Genomic DNA, 21,999 nt, shown 5'->3' with positions numbered 1-21,999 from the left:
AGAAGTGAGGAGGAATCCTTGTTTGTTTCTGAAATGACTGAACCGTACTGTAAAAGTGCAATTCATTAGTAATAATGACACTCCTGACCTTCAGAAAGTACTTCAGACTTTCTTCAAAATCAGCTATGGGCTTTTCTAAGGATAGGATTTGACCAAATATTTAAAACATTGGAGCCACGATATTCTGTGATCCCAAATCCTTCAACAAAAGTCAAGTACTCAACATATACTGGAAACTGTTCAATTCACAAATCAGAGTTGGTGTTTGAAGTGATGAAGAAATACGCATTTCATAAATAGAATACCGTGGGGTCACCAAACTACTACTTCTATTACAGCTGTATTATTTTGTCAAAATATGTAACATTATTATTATTATTATTATTATTATTATTATTATTATTATTATTATTATTATTACAGCCAGTTTGACAATCTTATTATAAAAAAATAATGTACAGCTCTTCTCCTAATCTAGTTTGAATTTCCTCAACACAATCTAATGTAATAAGTCTTTCTAAATGTCTTTAATGAAATGCACTGTTTTCTGTTTGTCTATTTCTGGCATCTTTTTTAATCCTGTTAGATGGTGATGTTGGAGGTAATAAATCAATGTGGATCATGCTTGTATGCCTCCTGCTATGCAATTCAGTGCTCTGTCTCTTCCTCGCAGCCTCTTTCTATGGTGACGGCTACATGGAGCTGAAAACGGTGGAGTCGTGGTCCCGCTCGTCCCTGTATGTGAGGTTCCGCACCTCCAGACCCAGCGGCATGCTCTTCCTGGCAGCAGGGCACACAGACTACTGCCTGGTGGAGCTGCACTCCACTCGCTTACAGGTACTCGCAATAGCATGACTGTGCTGGAACAGCAGATAACTGCATTGGATTGCCTTTACATTGCAGCAGCAATGGAGGTTTTCACAAGCGTATTCCCTGATTTCAAAAATACATCAATCACTGTATTTCACTCCATGTAAATAAGGTACATAAACTTAAATATGACATCAATCTCAACTGGGCCACTCACTACTTTTTATAGCAGCATCTCTATTTGATTTGATTCACATATGTCCAGCATGTTGCAGTATTTAGGTTATATGGATTTAATCCATAAATTCACACTAAAAATCTTTTATACCATATATGGCTTCAAACATGAGCTGCATTTTGATGTTTTGCCTGATACAGGACAGTGAGACCAAAGCATTGCACGCTTCAACGCACTTTAGATGCAGAATAAAGGAACAGCATTCCACAGCCTCTTCATTTTAAAGTCTTCCCTGCTTATATTACCGTTTAAGTGTTGTCTCTTGGACTCAAATGTAACTTTGCAAAAGCATACTTTGTCATTGTTAATGTTTGCCCACAAAAGAGAGCACTGAATGAAATGTCTATATTTGAATATCCTTGGAGAATGTTTGATCGTATCTGTGTTTCCTTTCAGGTGAAGTTGGACTTGGGATCTGGGGAGCGCATACTTCGCTCAGAGAAAGGCACCCCACTGAATGATCTCGCCTGGCACACAGCTGAACTGCAGCATGACAATAACAGCGTGACCCTGACTGTGGACAAGCACTTTCAAGCGAGTGTCAGAATGCCAGGCCTGCTGCATGATCTCAGCATCCAGGAGGGCCTGTACGTGGGAGGCACTGGAGGTCTGGACAAACCGTACCTCGTCACGGAGCCCAGCGGCTTTCGAGGGTGCATTGATGAGCTCCTGTTTAACCAGCATAATCTGCTGTCCTCGCTCAGGTCCTATTACGGGTTCAAACATGTATACGAGGTGTCCTTGGGCTGCAGCCCTCAGTTCTTTGCCAGTGAAGACGACCCGGTCAGTTTCTTCAGCTCCAAAGCTTATATTTCTTTCCCACTTTGGAATGTGCAAGAGGGAGGAGTATTTGAGTGCATGGTCCACACATCAGCTGAGCAAGGACTTCTTCTGTACAACTCTGCTCGTCAGGGAGACTTTGTAGCCATGGAGATCCGAGAAGGGCTGATCATTGCGGTTGTGGGAAAAGGTGGGAGTAAAAATGAGCTTTCCTCCCTTAGTCAAGTTAATGATAGGAAATGGCATTACATAAAACTACAGTTTACATCGAGGAACCTTCAGCTTACAGTGGATGAGGAGACTGTGAAAAAAATCCTGAGTTCCCCCAACAAGGCTCTCAGTCTGAGGGGTCCCCTTTTTATAGGGGGTATAGATGATAGCACTCGAGCAGAAGTCCGGAATCAGGGCTTGGTCTCGGTCTCAGGAAAGCGTGCCAGAGGAGGGTCCTTTAAAGGCTGCTTGAAAGACATCAAAGCCAACTCTGAGAAAATGGGCCTAAAGAATGCTGAGGTTACTAAAGACATTTCCGTGGGGTGTGAACCAGAAAAGGAACCAGAGCCTACAATGCAAGCCACCCCCACTACTGTCCCCCTGCCTCAAATCCCATCCACATCTGCTGCCATTCCTACAAGCGCCAAGCCTCAGGAAAAGAAGCATGGCAGCTTCCTGGCCCTCAATAACCTTGTGGTTCCAGAAGGGGGCCGTGCATCTCTCGGGTCCAAGCACATTAAAGTCAGCCTGGAATTCAAGAAGCTGGGTATTCGTCAGTCACAGATCGTTTTTAAGATCCAAGAGCAGCCTGTCCACGGGCAGCTGAGGTTGGATATAGATCAGGATCAAGAAGAAAACACTTTCTCCATGTTGGACCTCTGGCATGGTAGGGTTATGTACGTTCATGGTGGTTCAGAGGATCCCCTTGACTTTTTTATGTTTTCTGTCTTTGCCAGCAGCAAGAAAGAAGTCCCACCCTATCTAAAGGGAAATAAGCAATACAGATTTAACATTAGCGTAACCCCCACCAATGATGCCCCAGAACTGACTCTCCTTGAAGGAAACCTCTTTGTATTGTTGGAGAACTCAAAGAAGCCTCTAACAACTGATGTGTTGAAAGCCACTGACGTCGACAGCAATTCTACAGAGCTGGTGTTTTCAGTGCTGGGTAACCTGAATGCAGATGCTGGCTATCTTGAAAACACTAAGAACCCTGGTAAAGTTCTAAATACTTTCTCGCACACTGACTTGGAGGAAGGAAGAATACAGTATGTTCATAGTGGAGTGAGAAACTCCAGGATTGTGTTAAGAGTCAGTGACGGGGATAAAGTGAGCAACACCGTGGTCCTGCGAATAATGGCTATACCACTGGATTATAACATTGCAAACAACACAGGTGTGGAAGTGACGCAGGGAGAAGTGGCCTTGATTGGTACCAACCACCTGGCAGTACAGACTAATGCGGTCAAACAGGAGCTAGATCTCCGGTACGATATCATTGAGCCCCCCAAGTATGGGGAAGTACAGAGGTGGCACTCCAGCGGAGAGTGGAAACCCACCAGCACATTCTCCCAGCGCACACTCGAACGTGAACGTGTGCGATACGTGAGCACTTACCAGGAACTTCAGTCCAGCAATGCTACTGACAATTTCAAATGCAAAGTCAGTATCGGAAGCTTGGCCAGCGAGGAACTGTTCTTTCCAGTTACAGTGAAATGGGTTCAGTATAAACTACTGAAAAACAGTGCACTAGAAATTGACAAAGTAAGGAGAGTGGCACTAAATTCAGAACACCTCCATGCCATTGTTGAAGGCGTGACAGTAGCGGAAAACAATCTGTATTACCGGCTTTTGACATTACCCAAGAAAGGCAAGCTTCTGCTGAACAACAAAGTGTTGAAGAAAAACTCAACTTTTAGCCAAAGAAATGTCACTGAGCAGAAAGTAGAATATGAGCTGGTTGAAAGACCACGTGAAGACTCAAAGGACATGTTTACCTTCCAGGTTCTCTCCAAACACGCACATTCAGGGGCCTATGATTTCAAACTTGCCATCAAGGCAGATGTCAACAGTATCATCCTAACCAATACTGGGCTTTCTTTAATCGAGGGAGAAAGTAAACTGATATCAAAAGAGGAATTGTTTTCAGAAACCCTGATCACAAAAGAAATGTTCTACAAAATCACAAGCAGCCCCAAACATGGGAAGTTAAAGCGTATAAACCTTTCTGACTCTGCCTCCAGCAATGACAACATGACGGTGTTCACCAACGCAGATATCCTTGGGGAACGCATTCTGTACGTCCACGATGACTCTGAAACCACCCATGATGAGTTTACTTTCATTGCATCCCTCAACAAGTCTGGGGCGGGGGCTGCAGCTGTGGAGAGCTCCTTTAACATTTCCATTGAGCTCAAGAATGACGAGAAGCCAGTGCGTGTTGTTGATAAGATCTTCCATGTGGCCAGAAATGGTCAGAAACTGTTAACTGTGGAAGATCTCTGCTATCACGATGGGGACTCTGATTTTGACAATGGCCAGCTGTTGTACACTCGACGCGGAATACCGAACGGGGACCTGGTCCTTGTGAATGACACCTCTCACAAGCTCTACCAGTTCCATCAGGAAGACCTGGAGCTGAGGCGTGTCTTATTCTTGCACCGTGGGACAGATTACGGGCGTTTCGTGTTGTTTGTGACTGATGGGAAGCATTATACATCGTCGCTGCTGGAGGTCAGTGCACACGAACCCTACATCCAGATAGCCAACAGTACAGGGCTGCTGGTACAAAAAGGACATGCAGCGTCTTTCAACGCAGCCAACTTCAGTGTGGCCACCAACATGGATGTAAGAGACGATAAGGAGGTCACCTACAAATTGTTTCTCCCACCAAAGCATGGCAGACTGCATATAAATGATCTTCTAGTGGATTCTTTCACGCAGCACGATTTGAGAAGGGATCACCTGGTCTATCAACATGACAACAGTAACAACTTGGTGGACAGATTCAACTTTACCGTGAAGGTTAAGGATGTCCGTCTGGATGCTGGAGTTTTTGTCCGAGTGTATTTGGAGAGTCACCAGCGCCCCCCAAAGGTTGTGCACAACAGAACTCTTCTGGTAGAAGAGGGGAAGCCTGTGAAGATCAGTAAAAGAAAACTTGAGGTGTAGTTCACATTTATCTTTCATTGTAAAGTTTAAGTTAAGTTTCTTGCTGGATGGCTTTTGCTCCAGTAGGATATGTTTTTATACATAGGAAGCAGCAACTGTCTCAAATGTTTAGGTTAATACAGGTTGAAGTCAGTGGCGACTGGTGACCAAAAAAAAATGGGGAGGCAGAATAAAAGGCAGAGGGCTTGGGGGTCATTTTTCTTTTCACTGTAAACATCCTGACAACTTTTTACACTTACAACTTTAAAGTCAGTTTCAAAGCTCTTTTCAAAATGTCCGTTCTAGTGCACTGGGGTTTGAGATCAGTCCTCTAAATTATGCAGGAAATTAAAAATAACAAAAGTGTTCTTTCTTTCTTAATCTCTTGTAGCACAGTAAAGTAAATGGATTAAATCAAGTCATTCATTGTGGTTTTTGACGTCCTAGTAAATACGGGTGCTTGTTCAATGTGAGCAGCAATCGTAGCATGTAATTATTTCTGTGAGTTCCCTGCCACGCCGAATTTTGCATTACTTTTGCATTGTCGTCGTGGTTTAAATGTTAACTTTCTGCATTATAAATTAAATGTATTTTTTAGACATCAAAACAGAAAAAAAAACACAAAACAGATCAAGTGAAATTTAAATGAACACAGTAGTTATTACTTTCCGTTCTGCCTACTTTTTGTTGATATTTGCTTTGAAATATTCGCTATATCTAGCCTCAGAAGAAATACTGTGTATTTAGAAACTACAATTACAGGTAGAAGCATTTAAACTCATCAAAATGTACAAATCCTTTGCTGTTTTCCATACACTACACGTATGACGAATACGAGCACAGTTAGTAATAATAAAACCAGCACAAATTCATAGGTCATTATTTCTCAATTGAATATTTTCCAATTCCGTACTGCATTTCTTTTTAAAAGCCTAATTGCTTGAACACCACATACTTACTGTATTCTAGCTTTAAAAATGCCTGCACAAGACAAGCGCCAGTTTGGCTAATAAGGTGATAAAGCAGCTGTGTTTAAATGTTTTTATTTTCTACCGTTGTGATGGATTTCTTTTTGTTCTGGTCACTTCAGTAGGGGGCGGGAGGGTATGAGCTGCTCCTCAAATTAAAACCAGGGTTCAGACTACGTCACCTGTCATTGCTAGTACTGTGGTTAATATAGGCATGTTGAATCTAGGGTTTAGGTTAAAATGTCATTTTTTTCTTGCATTTTAGACTATTTTTGTTTTATTGAACATTATTATATTCTAATGCTACACAACATCTCTCTCTCTCTCTCTCTCTCTCTCTCTCTCTCTCTCTCTCTCTCTCTCTCTCACTTTGAAATTTTGAAGAAGCACTGCCTCCCTTGCCTCCTCTAAGGAGTCTCCATTGGTTGAAACCATGATTCTATAACACTCCCTCTGTGCTGACTGGTTGGTTTCAGGTTGTGCATGAAGATAGCTTACCTGTGGAAATCGTTTACACTGTTAAGATCGCTCCTACCTACGGATACATCCGCAGCTTTGCTGAAGGGGAGGGGCGATACCTGGGAAGTGAACAAGCCCCTATCCAGAGCTTCACACAGCAAGACATTAATGATGGCAACATCCAGTATGTGCATGTCACTGCCGATCAGCACAAGGACAGCATCGAGCTGCAGGTCTCCAATGGAGTGACTGAGGTTGGGGGACTCCAGGTCTGCATTGATGTTATACCTCGTCTAATCCCACTGAAAGTGTCCAACATCACGCTGAAGGAAGGAGCGGCCAAGGCGCTGACAGAGGACATCATTCAAGTTACTAGCCAACACTTTGCTGGCCTGGACTTGGAGTACTCTGTGTGGGAGCCTCCGCAGCATGGGCAGATAGAGCACTCCCGATCCCCCGGCGTGAAGCTCCTTGTGTTCACCAGAAAGCAGGTACGTGTGAAGCTTGTTCCGCTCTGCGGAGGTCGCATGTTTCCAGGTCTTTGGAAGCCTCTTGCAGCGTGTTTTCTTTTTCGTTGTTCTGCTAGGTTCAGCAGGAGTTCATTTATTATGTGCATGATGACAGTGAGACGACGTCTGATAATTTTACCATCATTGCCAACGACACTGAGCTTCGGAAGCAGAGCCAGCCCTGCACTGTCTATGTAAACGTTATGCCAGTGAATGACGAGGCACCGGTTATAACTGCCAACACAATATTAAAGGTGAGTACGTCTTCTTTTATATTCATTGCAAAGTGAACATACAGTGCCTTGCAAAAGTATTCAGACCTCTGTCCAATTCTCTCATATTACTGAATTACAAATGGTACACTGAAATTTTGTTCTGTTTGATATTTTATTTTAAAAAACTGAAACTCAAAATCAATTATTGTAAGGTGACATTGGTTTTATGTTGGGAAATATTTTTAAGAAAAATAAAACTGAAATATCTTGCTTGCATAAGTATTCAACCCCTGTGCTGTGGAAGCTCCCAGTTTACACCGATGAAAGAAATTGTCTTGACGAGGACACAGTTACCTTACCATTGGCCTCCACCTGTGAACCATTAAAGTTGCTGTCACATTTTCTGTATAAAACCCCACTGTTGAAGGATCATTGGTCAGGCTGTGAATCTGAGGGAAAATGAAGACCAAGGAGCATTCTACAGAAGTTAGAGATAAAGTAATACAAATGCATAGATTAGGGTACAAAATAATATCCAAGTGTTTGGATATCCCAGTGAGCACAGTTGGATCAATAATCAGGAAGTGGAAGCTGCATCACACCACCCAGGCACTGCCAGGAAAAGGCTGTCCCTCAAAACTCAGCGCTCAAACAAGAAGGAGTCTTGTGAGAGAATTCACAGAGAGGCCAACAATCACTTTGAAGGAGCTACAGAGTTCAGTGGCTGGGAGTGGAGTAATGGTGCACCAGTCAACCATATCAAGAGCTCTGCATAACACTGGCCTGTATGGGAGGGTGGCAAGAAAGAAGCCGTTACTCAAAAAGTACCATCTGAAAGCACGACTGGAGTTTGCCAGAAAGCACGAGAGTGACCCAGCTGCGATATGGGAAAAGGTTTTGTGGTCAGATGAGACCAAGATAGAGCTTTTTGGCCAAAACTCAAAGCGCTATGTGTGGCACAAACCTAACACTGCCCATGCCTCAGGACACACCATCCCTACAGTGAAGTATGGTGGTGGCAGCTGTGGGGATGCTTCTCATCAGCAGGGACTGGGCATCTTGTTAAAATTGAAGAAAGAATGGATGGAGCAAAATACAGGGAAATACTGCAAGAGAACCTGCTTCAGTCCGCTAAAAAACTGAAGCTTGGGAGGAAATTCACCTTTCAGCAGGACAATGATCCCAAGCACAAGGCCAAAGCAACACTGGAGTGGCTCAAGAACAAAAAGGTGAATGTCCTGATCTCAATCCCATTGAGAATCTGTGGCACTATTTGGCACTATTTGAAAATTGCGGTCCACAAGCGTCTTCCAACCAACCTGAACAACCTGGAGCAAATCTGCCAAGAAGAATGGGCCAAAATCACTCCGACACTGTGTGCAAAGCTGGTACATACTTACCCCAAAAGACTTAAAGCTGTTATTGCAGCGAAAGGTGGCTCTACCAAATATTAATGTGTGGGGGTTGAATACTTATGCAAGCAAGATATTTCAGTTTTTTATTTTTCTTAAAAATATTTTCCAACATAAAACCAATGTACCTTACAATAATTGATTTTGAGTTTCAGTGTTTTAAAACAAAATATCAAACAGAACGAAATTTCAATGTACCATTTGTAATTCAGTAATATGAGAGAATTGGTCAGGGGTCTGAATACTTTTGCAAGGCACTGTATATAAGGGGCTCCATTGGAACAAGCACAGCAATGCCAGTCCATACAACACCCAACTGGCTTGAGAGGAACTGTGTGCAGCGCCTGCAAAGTTGTTTGCAACTGCTGTAAAACTACAGCTGCATGTTGTGGAGACCTCTGTGAAGCAGGTTTACATATACGTGAATGTTCTGTTACCTTGGATACAGGGAATCAAACCTATGTGGAACAAAGTTGGTGCAGACATTTTCAGAATATTTCAATACAAACTGCAGGTTCAGTTCTGGGTTAGGGTTTACTTGTTGCTGAATTGGAGAGTTACAAGTTACCTAAAGTGTGGGGGAAAGTTTATTCTTTATTTTTATATGGTGAATTATTTGATTCCTTTCATTAAAAATGGGGGCAAAATGTGTACTTTCAAAATCCTACTCTTATTAAAATATACCATGTTTGTCCACAAGGTGGCTCTCAGGATCTATGCAATGTGTTGCCAGATAAATGGAAATAATTACAATTCAAACATTTTGACACCATACAGTCAGCTTTGGAGATGGCTTACAATTACTGAAGAGTTTGTAATTACTGACCCCAGTTTTGACCACTAAAGATATTATGTTGTTTTTAGGTTTTTTTCACCAGATTGCTGAAATACCTGCTGTAGGTACGTTGTAGATGCTCCTGCCTCACGGTGAGAGTGTGTCTGAATCTTGTAATAATTCCTAATGGAATTCCCTTTGGCGCTCCTTGGTGGTTAATGTTAGATGCTCATGGTGAGAGCGTGTCTGAATCTTGTAATAATTCCTCATGGAATTCCTTTTGGCGCTCCTTGGTGGTTAATGTTAGATGCTCATGGTGAGAGCGTGTGTGAATCTTGTAATAATTCCTCATGGAATTCCCTTTGGCGCTCCTTGGTGGTTAATGTTAGATGCTCATGGTGAGAGCGTGTGTGAATCTTGTAATAATTCCTCATGGAATTCCCTTTGGCGCTCCTTGGTGGTTAATGTTCGTATAGTAAAGCTTGTTTCCAGGCCTCATTACTCAGCACAGTGTGATCAGCAGCCCTTCCTGGACCCCTGCTTCTGTCTGTTTATAGATCTTGTAGACCTCAGCTATAGTCTTGGTTCTCTTTTCAGGACAATTAAAAGAACGAAAGAGGCCTTGGTTCTTCTTTGTTTGCTGTCTATAAACAGACTAATGTGACCCACAATCCTAACCTTGAATATCTTATAGATATTATTTTTGATTATGAATGTATGGACTCAGGAAATAAACAGTGCATTATCCTGAACTATTTAGTATAGGATATTTCTATAAAACCAAAAGTTTATCGGGTTATATCCAGTTTAGTGCAGATTATTGCAGGTTGAAATTTCATTTTGTGAGGCTCCCGTTGTTGTTGTTTTCTGTAGTTTGTTTATTGTATTTGCAGTTTGATGTGGAAATTGCATTCTGACCGTTGCTGTTGCTCCAAATAAGTATTTATAGTTCAATCACTTCGACAAACACTTTTCAGGCTGTGTTTCTTTCGTAACCCCTTCCTTGTTGCTGGGCTGTGGTGTGTGTGTGTGTGTGTGTGTGTGTGTGTGTGTGTGTGTGTGTGTGTCAGGGTACTCGCCAGTCAGGTCAGGTCTGGCTGTGTTTCTTTCATAACCCCCTCCTTGTTTCTGGTGTGTGTGTGCGTCTGTGTTTCAGGGTACATTGCAGTGTTCTGTTTTATATACCAAGATACTTTATATGTCACAACACTTCCGTGATGTATAGCAACTTGCATTGCCTTAACATTTTTTAAAACTGATTTCTCAGAAGAAGAAAACTAAAAGCAGACAGCAGCTGCATCATTGGTCATACAGGAAACCAGAGACCTTTAAAAAAAAAAGGAGTCTGATGCACCCACTCTATGAAAACCTTATTTTATATAGCTTAGACAGATATAAAACATGCTTAATTCCTGTCAAACAATATAGTTTAATGATATAACTCGTAAGATGAAACATGAGGGTCATAAAATAGAACGGCGATGGCGGGAATCTGAACTGCACGTTCATTACATCGCATAGATCATGATATTATTCTAATTTAATTGAAACAGATAAAAATAATCCTAGATTTATTTTTGATACCCTAGATAAATTAATTAATCCTTCCCCTAATAGTCCTACTCTTGATATTGGCTCCTCTCATAGCTGCAATGACTTCTTGCATTTCTTTAAAAATAAAGTACTAGACATCAGAAATGAGATTCCACAGAACCTTCTACTAAGGAGGACTCCAGCACAATTTTACCAACTACACCTATTATGGCTAATATGGGGGCTTTTTCTTTGATTACCTTACAGAAACTGACACAGCTAGTTAAACATATGAGAGCTACTACATGCTCCCTTGATCCTATTCCTACAAAACTATTAAAATATGTTATTGGTCTTATTAATACCCACATTTTGAAAATTATAAATGGTTCACTTTCCTCCGGTATAGTTCCCTCAGCACTTAAGGTAGCTGTGGTAAGGCATTGCTTAAGGAATACAATTTCGACCCTAAATTCCTCAATAACTATAGACCGATCTCCAACCTTTCTTAGATAAGGTTCTAGAGAGTTGTTGCAATTCAATTACAAACATTTCTTACTGTTAATGGTGTATTCAAGAAGTTTCAGTCTGGTTTTCGTGCTGCACATCACACCAAGACGGCCCTTGTCAGAGTTGTGAATGATCTGCTGATAAGCTTTGACTCGGGCTTTCCATCAGTTTTAATTCTTCTAGATCTAAGGGATACTGTAGATCATTCCATCCTACTGAATCATTTTGAAAGCACAGTGGGGCTGTCTGGCCTTGTCCTATCCTGGTTCAAATCTTATCTTTCTGATAGGTTTCAGTTTGCCTCTATTGGGGAGGTAAAATCAGCATTATTGGAAGTTGTCTGTGGTGTTCCATAGGGCTCCATTCTAGGTCCCTTGTGTTTTCATTATATATGCTACTGTTTGGTGACATTATCCACAGACACAGAGTGAACTTCCATTGCTGTGCTGATGATACCCAGCTATATATTTGTCCCTAAAGCCAGGAATTTTTTCTGCCTGGGTGTTATTAGCTACTTGCCTTACAGACATCAGAATTGTCTAATGATGAATTCAGATAAAACTGAGGTTATGCTAGTGGGATCACAGATCCAACTAAAAGGAAATGTGGGATTACATGAGCTTGACCCTTGCAGTCTCTCATCGAAACTTAAACTACAAATTAAGAGTTTGGGGGTCATCTTTGATCCTTTTCTCTCATTTGAGAGTTATATTAGGGAAGTTACTAAAGTGTCGTTTTACCATTTGAGAAATATAGCCAAACTTATACCAATTATTTCTGTATCTGATGCAGAGAGACTAATGCATGCCTTTGTTTCATCTAGAATTGATTATTGTAATGCACTTTTTTCTGGTGTCTCAAAACATTTGGTATCTCGCTTGCAGCTTGTTCAGAATACCACCACTAGAATTCTGAATAAAACCAGAAAAAGTGAACATATTACCCCTGTTTTGGCCTCTTTTACACTGGCTCCCTGTGCAGTATAGAATGGATTTTAAGATCTTTCTGTTAACTTACAAAGCCCTGAATGGATTAGCACCTAGTTATTTGCAGGAGTTACTGACTCTGTATCTTCCACACCGCACTCTGAGATCACAGGATGCAGGGCTGCTGGTTATTCCTAGGGTCAACAAAAGCAACACTGGAGGTAGGGCTTCTTCTTGTAGAGCTCCTAAATTATGGAATGCTCTGCCTTAGTTTGTCAGGGAAGCTGGGACCGTCACATTTTTCAAGTTGAGACTAAAAACGCACTTTTATAAAATGGCTTTTTTTTTTATCTTAATGGGTTTTAATGTAACTTTAAAATTGCTGCTTTTGTATTATGTGTATACTGTTATTTAAATGGTCTGACTGTAGCAGTTGTATGTGTGACATGCTATACAAATGTATTGTGGTTTGTTCTTTTTTTCTGCTATGTACTGTACAGTGCTTTGTGATACTTTTGTATAAAAAGCACTATATGAATGCAATAAATAAATAATATACTGCATTTCTAATGAAATGCAGGTTTGGTGCAGATATTCTTTTGAAGAAAGCGCAGTGCAGTATGTTTGTGACATTCTTAACTGGAAATCTTGAAGGAAGATGGCTGTTTTATAAACAGTAAATGCATTCTCAATGCTGTTATTGCTAGTGTTAGGAATGGAATACAGTTCAGAACCAGGGCTCAGCCTTGCATTGTGCTGACACAGTGGTGACTTCCAGCCTATTCAGTAGATGTAAAGTGGTGAAATACCGGGTCTCTTGCGTGGGCAGGTCTTACTGCAGCTGTGATGTTGATATGTTGCAGGTGTGGGTGAGCTCAGTTACTGAGATAACAAAAGCAGACCTGAACTCTGAAGACAAGGACTCTCCTCCAGAAGAGCTGGACTATGTCATTACCCCCCCCAGCAACGGCCACCTTGCTCTCAAGAGCTCTGCAAACAAGAGTATCCTGAACTTCACACAGGCACACGTTAACAACGGGGAGATAGTGTTTGTACACAGCGGTAAGTGAAGGTCCCAGTGTAGCTCACTGTGAGGAAAGCAGCACAGGCCTGCTGTACCCGCAGAGAGATTTGGAAGCACTTTGTTTACATGCCTTCGGATCTTCATGTTCCCAACATTCACAATTGTGGAATTTCTATTGACGCGTGTTGCTAAATATATTCTATTATATTCTGCAAACCCATACGCGTTTCATTAATACGACTCTCTATTGGTAGACAAATAAAATGCATTGCATGAATAGTACACATGTGCCATTTTAAATCTATATTGTGAAAGCTGTGTATATCCAGTGGTTCAGTCTTGCTATTTCCATGCTTTTCATGTAAATTCCAAAATAACAGTAATACAGTAATCCCCCTTTCCCAGTACCCTAAAAACTGTCTAGAAAGTCTTGTGTGTCAAATTTAACAGCATGTGCTTCATTCAATCACACTGAATTAGTCAGCATGTACTCTTTATAGATGCACTAACTTTATCTGATTGTCCTCAGGAGCCATGTCTGGTGGATTTAGTTTATTATTATTATTATTATTATTATGATTATTATTATTATTATTATTAACAATTCCAGGTGAAAGATGGTTTGAACTGTATCTGATTTGTCCTCAGGAGCCATGTCTGGTGGATTTAGTTTCCAGGTGAGCGATGGTTTGAACTTTGCCCCTCGGCAGATCTTCAGTGTCACAGCCAGAGCTCTGCTCCTCCGCTTGGACACAAACCAGCATCTTCAGGTCTTTCCAGGTAAGCAGTCCAGTCATTCTCTGTTATTGAACTTGCTTGATGAAATGCCAGATCTGTTTAATACTAGGAACAGGGTCTCTGTGGGGGCTGCAGTGGCCTTTCATGCATTACACGTCTGGGGGTCTGGGCTGAGGTATTTGACATCTTTACTCTTCAGGGTGCTTCATTGTGGCACTGGCACAGATTGCATCATTGTGTTCCCTGTGTCTTCTCTTCAGTGCTGGTAGAGAAATTCAGCACTCTGGTTAAGCAAGATAAGCTGCAGTAAGCTAACATCAGCCCTGATAGGATAGGATCCATGAACTACATTGTTACATGAGCCCTGATAGGATAGGTTCCATCAACTATATTGTTACATGAGCCCTGGTAGGATAGGATCCATCAACTACATTGTTACATGAGCCCTGGTAGGTTCCACTGAAATTCCTTCTTCACTCATTTCTTTCACATTTGTCAGCGTGGCACACGTTTCTGAAAAGAGGAGTATGACATCCCCAGGCCCTTGCAGTTGTGTGTGCTGCTCAGTGTGATGGAGCAGCACCTTGAAGGCATGGAGATGTGCTGAGCAGTGATCTCTCTGAGCTGCCGCTCAAGAGCATTGCACTGACCTGCAACGAGTGCTGCTTACACTTCTTGTGGTTCCACAGTTTTCTTTCTGGTGATGATGGAGTTCCGGCTGAATCTCAATATTCAAGCTCCAGTTCAGACATGCCTGCTTTGACAGACCATGAAAAACTACGGTTCTATATGGCAGAATCAGATAATTGCCCCACAACCTCAATATAACTATAGCTGCTGTAATCCACACTGGGCTCTCTCTTGAGGCTCTCTCTTATCCAGTCTGAACCTGATGTCACAGCAGTTTGTGTGGGTAGTTTAAGTAGCCCAGTCTGTGTAGGCAGTTTAACTAGCCTAGTTTCTCACAACTTTAGAACTGCCTGCTTTCCTGTGACTCTCTTGAAATTCATTTGATTCACAGGACTGGTGATTATCTTTCAAAGTCTTCAGTGGTTTCCTGTGCCTGTGTGCAGCTAATCATGTGGTTTAACCTCTGCACATCTCCGATTTCCATTAAAGTCGAGTGTATTGAGTCAATGCTAAACACAAGCTTTATTGTTAATGTAGACAAATGTTTCAATGGGATATTTACTTCCTAACAGATTATATATATATATATATATATATATATATATATATATATATATATATATATATATATATATATTGCATTTATATAGTGCTTTTTATACAAAAGTATCGCAAAGCACTGTGCAATACATAGCAGAAAAAAGAACAAACCACAATACATTTGCATAGCATGTCACACATGCAACTGCCACAGTCAGACCATTTAAATAACAGTATACACATAATAATACAAAAGTAGCAATAAGTTACATTAAAACCCACTAAAATAAGAAGAAATCCATTTTATAAAAGTGCATTTTTAGTCTTGACTTGAAAGTTCTTTCCTTGATGGCTTTAAATACCATCACAGGTCTTATCAATTCTGCTCCATGATGGCTTTAAATAGCATCACAGCTCTTATCAATTCTCTTGCTGCAGATCTGAACTTGGCTTCAGCCTTCAGTTGTACAGATGTGACTGCCGTATTCTTTTTGTTTCAGGGTCTCTAACTCCCATTTCATCAGAAGATTTGCAGGCTGTTACGAATGATGATGATGATGGAGCAGGAAACCGCACCATAACCTTCACTCTGGTCAGCTCTCCCACACTGGGAAGGCTGGTCAGAGTCAAGCCTGACAACTCCACTGTGGAAATCTCCACTTTCACGCAAGCCATGGTGAGCTTTGATTTGAAGACAGGAAGCAAAGCAATTGAAATGTGTGTGGTGTGTTTTTTTTTTTTTTAATTTTTCACAAACATGATGATGTGTATTGCCTTTGAATCCAGAAAAAAAAAAAACCTCCCATCACAGATCAGTTCACGGTGCTTTTCTGTATTTGTTTTTCTGTTGCTTCTATTCCTTGTAAGATCACTTTTCCACTTTTTTAGTTTTTTAATATTATGGGTTGTGCTCTAGTTAAATGGCACCTTGATAAAAAGGGCTCAGCCGACAGCTTTGTGGGGGTATAGAGGAATAAGGAAGCAGAAGAAAGAAAAAGAAACCAGAACGTGAGTAAGAGATGTATTGTTTGTTCCGCACAAAGTATTGTTTACTTCGTGCGCCAACTGAGAGTTAGGTTTATTTTGTTTGTTTTATTAGCGGTTGTTTCGCCACCAGAGTAAGAAAAATAAAACCAACACCGGTTTAAAACTGTAAATCAAAACTCCAGCCTGATAATTTACACTGTCCTCAGCCACTCTGTCGCATTACAGTTAGCAAAAGCATGCCATCAGCAGTATACAGATGTCAATGGTGCTCAATCACTGAGGACAATACATCAAAACAATCAAAACAAATCCTGTGAAGCAGCTTGTTATTTGATCATGATTAGGTTTACTCAAGGCTGCAGAATCCTATTTTACTACAGTATACTTGAGAAGCGATCGTCTCGTGAGGATGCCTAGTTTAACTGCCGTGCAGTGTTACGTCTAATGGCCTTTGGATTAAAATGACATTATAGTACATTATTTTACTATCAGGACTACCACTGCATTTAAACATCTGTGGCTTACTTATTTTCTGTTGCGATGCAAATCTCACAGTTTTTCATTAAGTGGAGATGCAAAGCCCCCCTCACTGCGCGGCAATCCCACTCCCTCTACATGCATATCACACAATAACACTGCTGTACTCCGTATGTTTTCAATGAATGAGTATTCATTTTATTGAAACACATTTCCACTAACAGAGAACACAAAAAACATACCTGCACAATGCAGTGGCACAGTCACGTTTGATTACAAACAATGCAGTGTTTCCTGCATCATTGCACGATCCACGCTGCGTACATGCCTAATCACGCGAGATGTGATCAAATTCAAAAACATCTTTATTGGCTTTACACGTCATTGCACTTGATCAGATACCGTATTGCATGTTGTCAGTTTGCCCCGAATTTATTCTTATATGTGGACTGGATAAGGCTCTGGACTCTTGACCAGAGGGTCGTGGGTTCAATCCCAGATGGGCAACACTGCTGCTGTACCCTTGAGCAAGGCACTTTACCTAGATTGCTCCAGTAACAACCCAACTGTATAAATGGGTAATTGTATGTGAAAATAACACTATGTAACACAATTTTTGTTCCTGGGTAGTAAGTGTTATTTCCTAATTGCTTATGCCTCAAAAGTATAGAAAATGGCTATTATTCCCCACAAACTTTGCTTTTGTGACCAGGACAGTGATATTTTGAAATTTACCTATTTCCAATGAGAAAACGGGCGAATTTTTGTTCACATAGTCAGAAAAAAACAACATATGAATCCAAATTAACATGTATTTATACTAAAGTAATACAAAAATGACTACAAAAGATTTAGAAGTGAGTAGTTTTTCGAGATTTACGATTATACTGTAAATCACTTTCACAAATCAGCCCCCAAATGTAGTCTCCCATCATGTTCTCGTTATACTGTCCTTGGTAGCGGCGTTCAAAGTCCAGTATATCCTGGTGGAAGCGCTCGCCTTGCTCCTCCGAGTACGCTCCCATGTTCTCCTTGAATTTATCAAGATGAGCATCAAGGATATGGACTTTGAGGGACATCCTACAGCCTATTGTGCCGTAGTTCTTCACCAGAGTCTCAACCAGCTCCACATAGTTTTCGGCCTTGTGATTGCCCAGGAAGCCCAGAACCACTGCAACAAAGCTGTTCCAAGCCGCTTTCTCCTTACTAGTGAGCTTCTTGGGGAATTCATTGCACTCCAGGATCTTCTTTATCTGTGGTCCGACGAAGACACCGGCTTTGACCTTTGCCTCAGACAGCTTAGGAAAGAAGTCTTGAAGGTACTTGAAGGCTGCCGACTCCTTATCTAGAGCTCTGACAAATTGTTTCATAAGGCCCAATTTGATGTGCAGTGGTGGCATCAGCACCTTCCGGGGGTCCCAGCCGTACTCATCATACTTCAAGGCGTCCAGCAAGGTCTTGATGCTGTTGTAATCCTCTTTGAGGTGCACCGAGTGAGCCAGGGGAAGAGACGGGTACTTGTTACCATTATGGAGCAGCACGGCTTTGAGGCTCCTGGATGAGCTGTCAATGAAGGACAGTATAATGAGAACATGATGGGAGACTACATTTGGGGGCTGATTCGTGAAAGTGATTTACAGTATAATCGTAAATCTCGAAAAACTACTCACTTCTAAATCTTTTGTAGTCATTTTTGTATTACTTTAGTATAAATACATGTTAATTTGGATTCATATGTTGTTTTTTTCTGACTTTATGTGAACGAAAAGACACAAATTCGCCCGTTTTCTCATTGGAAATAGGTAAATTTCAAAATATCACTGTCCTGGTCACAAAAGCAAAGTTTGTGGGGAATAATAGCCATTTTCTATACTTTTGAGGCATAAGCAATTAGGAAATAACACTTACTACCCAGGAACCAAAAAAAAAAAAATAATTGTTACACGGTGTAATGTGATATCTTGTAACAATTGTAAGTCGTCCTGGATAAGGACGTCGGCGAAGAAATAAATTATATTTTTATTGTTCTTGTGCATCAAAGAGTGCAGTAAATAAACAATTATATTATGGAGGGCAGTCCAACCAAAGGCACCATTTTGTTTTTCCAGTGAAATTGTGTTTCTACCCAAGGTTGCAAGGAAGGACAGGCACACAAAGCTGACAGAAACATGACGTGTTGCTGATCTGTTCTCTTCAGGTGGATGAGGGTGCAATTGCTTATGAACAGACTAACCTGGAGTCTATAGGATGGAGTGCAGAGGACTCCTTTAGATTTATTGTGTCCTCTCCTCCTGCCTCTCTGGATCCTCACGTATTTAACATCGCCATCTCTTATGAAAACACTGGTCCTGAACGGCGGAGTCTTCTGCTTGCAAACACAGGTACTCTTTAAATGCTTTTTTTTTAACCAGACAGATCATTCATCCTTTTTATGAGTATAACTGTTTTTATTCTAAAATAAATCCACTATTTTATCTTTTTTTAATCTTAAAACTTCTATTGTAATGGCACCTTAATTCATTTTAAACCGTCCTCATGCACACACACCACACACTCACACACACGCACACACACACGCACACACACGCACACACACAAAGGACCTATTGAATTGCCTGTTACCTGCCATTCACGTTTGTTTAGGGACCTCGGGACATGAGCAGTACATTTTCTACCCAGGATATTAATGCTTCTGTATTGTTGCACATTATTTATTTTTCTGTTCTTCAGGTGCCGTGGTTACAGAGGGTGAGAAAGTGCTGATTGATAAATCCAAGCTGGATGCTTCCAACCTCCTGGTGAAGCTGCCTGAAGCACAGCGCCACTCTTATGAAGTCTGGTATGAAGTCAACTCTTTACCCCAGCATGGTGTGATCACTGTCGGAGAACGCAATCTTACCAAAGAGAAGCCCAACTTCTCCCAGTTCATTCTCAACAAGTATGGAATCACCTACCAGCACGACAACTCTGAGTCTTTGCAGGACAGCTTTGCCTTCAGTGTGTGGTTAAACATGAAGAGCAAGACTGCCTCGAGACCCCTGGATGGAAGTGAAGTGATTGAAGAGGTCTTCAATGTTACTGTCACACCAGTCAACGACCAGCCTCCAGAGCTGAAGACAAAGGCTCCAGGCCTACGGGTGGTTCAGGGCAACAAAGAGTTGCTCGTTCCAGAGCATTTGAACGTTGTGGACTTGGATAATCCTCCAGAAGATATAAAATACACCATAATCAGTAAACCCAACAATGGCTTTCTAGCGATGGGTAGCAGCATTAACGAATCCATCATGACCTTCACTCAGGCTGACATCAACCGTGGCAGAGTGTGGTTCATCCAGGATGGAAGCACGTTCTCAGGAGTCTTCTACTTCAGTGTCACGGACGGCAAGCACAGGCCGCTGTACAAACTGTTCAATTTGGAGGTGACAGAGATTACCATTTCCCTTTCTAACAATACTGACCTGGTGTTGGAGCAGGGCCAAACTGCTGTGGTCGTCACCAATGAGCAATTAGCAGCAGAGACCAATGGTAAAAACACTACAATCCACTATCTGATTACAACCCCTCCCCAGTTTGGAAAGCTTCTCATCGCTACTGAACCAGTCACACAGTTTGAGCAAGAAGACCTTTTACAAGGAAGACTATCCTATCAAATGACTAATCTAACATCCTCCCGGGATAGTTTTGAATTCACTGTCTTTACTTCTGAGAGTAATCTGACTGAACAGGTCCTTAATATTACAGTTAAACCTTTGATAACCTTAAGCCAAGACACAAGGGTCCCAAATGAAATTGCATTTAAATTGAAGAGCAGCATGCTGAATGCCACACAGTTATCCGTCCTGAGTGGTAGCGATCCACACTTTGAAATAGTAGTCCCTCCAACACACAGCAAACTTTTAACATCCAAAAAACTTAATCATGGAACGTCAGAGCCTGTCCTATCTTTCACTTTCAAAGATCTTGAGATGGGGATCGTGTCACTTGAGTCTGCAGCCAACATGACAGCAATCCAGGAACTGAATGATTCGTTCACCTTTGTTCTTCATGCAGATAGCGCTCAACCTGCGATCGGTGTTTTTCTGTATGTTATTGTGCCGTATGATCCATCATTGGTGCCAGTTGTCACAACCAAAAGCCCTCCATTGACTACTGCAGCAGTTATAACTAACCAGACTGCCTTAGGTGAACCCCAATTGCCATTTCCAGTGGAGCCCACTGTGGTTACTAAGGAATCGACCAAGCCTGTTACCAGATGGAAAGGTAAGAACCGCTGGGGAAACCCCAATAGAGTTGCTGTCCCTGAGCCAGCGGTGCCAGATCTAGCCTCAGAGAAGCGGGAGAAAACGCCCAAGACCCCTGTTGTGGAAGCTGCAGCTCATCCCAGCAGGGCCTCCAACCCCCTGCTCATCATACTGCCCCTGCTGGCTTGCCTCCTCCTCATTGTTATTCTGGTGGTGTTGATTGTAGTATTCCGACACAGAAAGGAGAAGCAAAAGCCCCTAATTCAGAACCACCCCAACAACACCACTGCCCCGAGCAGCCCGAGCCCGTGTCAGCCTGAGAGGAGCCTGGCCGTCCCGTCCGTCACTGTTACACCACTGCTGAAAGGAAGGGAGGTCGGCGCAGGCATGGGGCCCCGAGGAAATGCATTGGAGACCAGTAGCAGCCCACAAGAGACCTCCCTGCAGCTCTGTACCTGGAACAACCTGGACCCAGAGACACTGCTGCACTGCCGGACCTCGCACCCAACCCTGCGCAACAACCAGTACTGGGTGTAGCTTCATCTGCTGCTGTCCGTGTACATCACAGCTCTCTTCTTATTCCACTGCTGCTGGACAGTTCTGGGAGTAAGCAGACAGGAAGGGCTGCTGTATTCAGCTACAATACAGTCGCCACCACTTAGAACGGGCGTGTGTGTGTTAACGTGATTCACCCGCAGTAAGCGATGGATGGTATAAACTCTCACACAATAACCTGACATTCAAAATGTCCCCCAATCACCAGTACAGTAATCAAAACAAACAAGCGTGTATGCAGTTAAAAATCTTAATTAAGACACTCATTACACTAATAAAGATGTATTAAAACCTATGAATGTAATAAAAAGTACAATGATCTGTCACATATCCGACTGCGATGGGACCAGAGTCAGGGCGGATATGTAAAAAGGCAGATGAATGAATCCTGTTTTAAATACCATTATACACACTGTAACAATTACTGTACTGTATTATTATTGTTTTCAGATTGGGCTTTTATTAGGGAGCTCCCCTAAATCCCTTGTTTAGAAAGCTAAGGTATTAATGCTTGTGACAGAGTAGCTGTCT

The 21,999-nt window shown here is 41.8% G+C and overlaps 1 protein-coding gene across 1 annotated transcript in view; it reads left to right on the top strand.

Annotated features, from left to right (window-relative positions):
• Positions 1-21,794, top strand: part of LOC117403523 (chondroitin sulfate proteoglycan 4-like) — a 30,643-nt gene extending 8,849 nt beyond the window's left edge. The window contains exons 2-10 of the mRNA XM_034005673.3: positions 674-837; positions 1,445-4,984; positions 6,414-6,887; positions 6,983-7,159; positions 13,140-13,338; positions 13,949-14,080; positions 15,709-15,884; positions 18,870-19,053; positions 19,403-21,794. Of these exons, the coding sequence (XP_033861564.3) occupies positions 674-837; positions 1,445-4,984; positions 6,414-6,887; positions 6,983-7,159; positions 13,140-13,338; positions 13,949-14,080; positions 15,709-15,884; positions 18,870-19,053; positions 19,403-21,450 (7,094 nt within the window). The 3' untranslated portion in view covers positions 21,451-21,794. The remainder of the gene's footprint in view (positions 1-673; positions 838-1,444; positions 4,985-6,413; positions 6,888-6,982; positions 7,160-13,139; positions 13,339-13,948; positions 14,081-15,708; positions 15,885-18,869; positions 19,054-19,402) is intronic.
• The last annotated feature ends 205 nt before the right edge of the window (positions 21,795-21,999 follow it).

Source organism: Acipenser ruthenus, chromosome 1, assembly GCF_902713425.1.
Source record: "Acipenser ruthenus chromosome 1, fAciRut3.2 maternal haplotype, whole genome shotgun sequence".
NCBI classification, from domain to species: Eukaryota; Metazoa; Chordata; class Actinopteri; order Acipenseriformes; family Acipenseridae; genus Acipenser; species Acipenser ruthenus.
The sequence above is the reverse complement of the archived record's forward strand: the minus strand, read 5'-3'. Positions and strand labels throughout refer to the sequence as shown.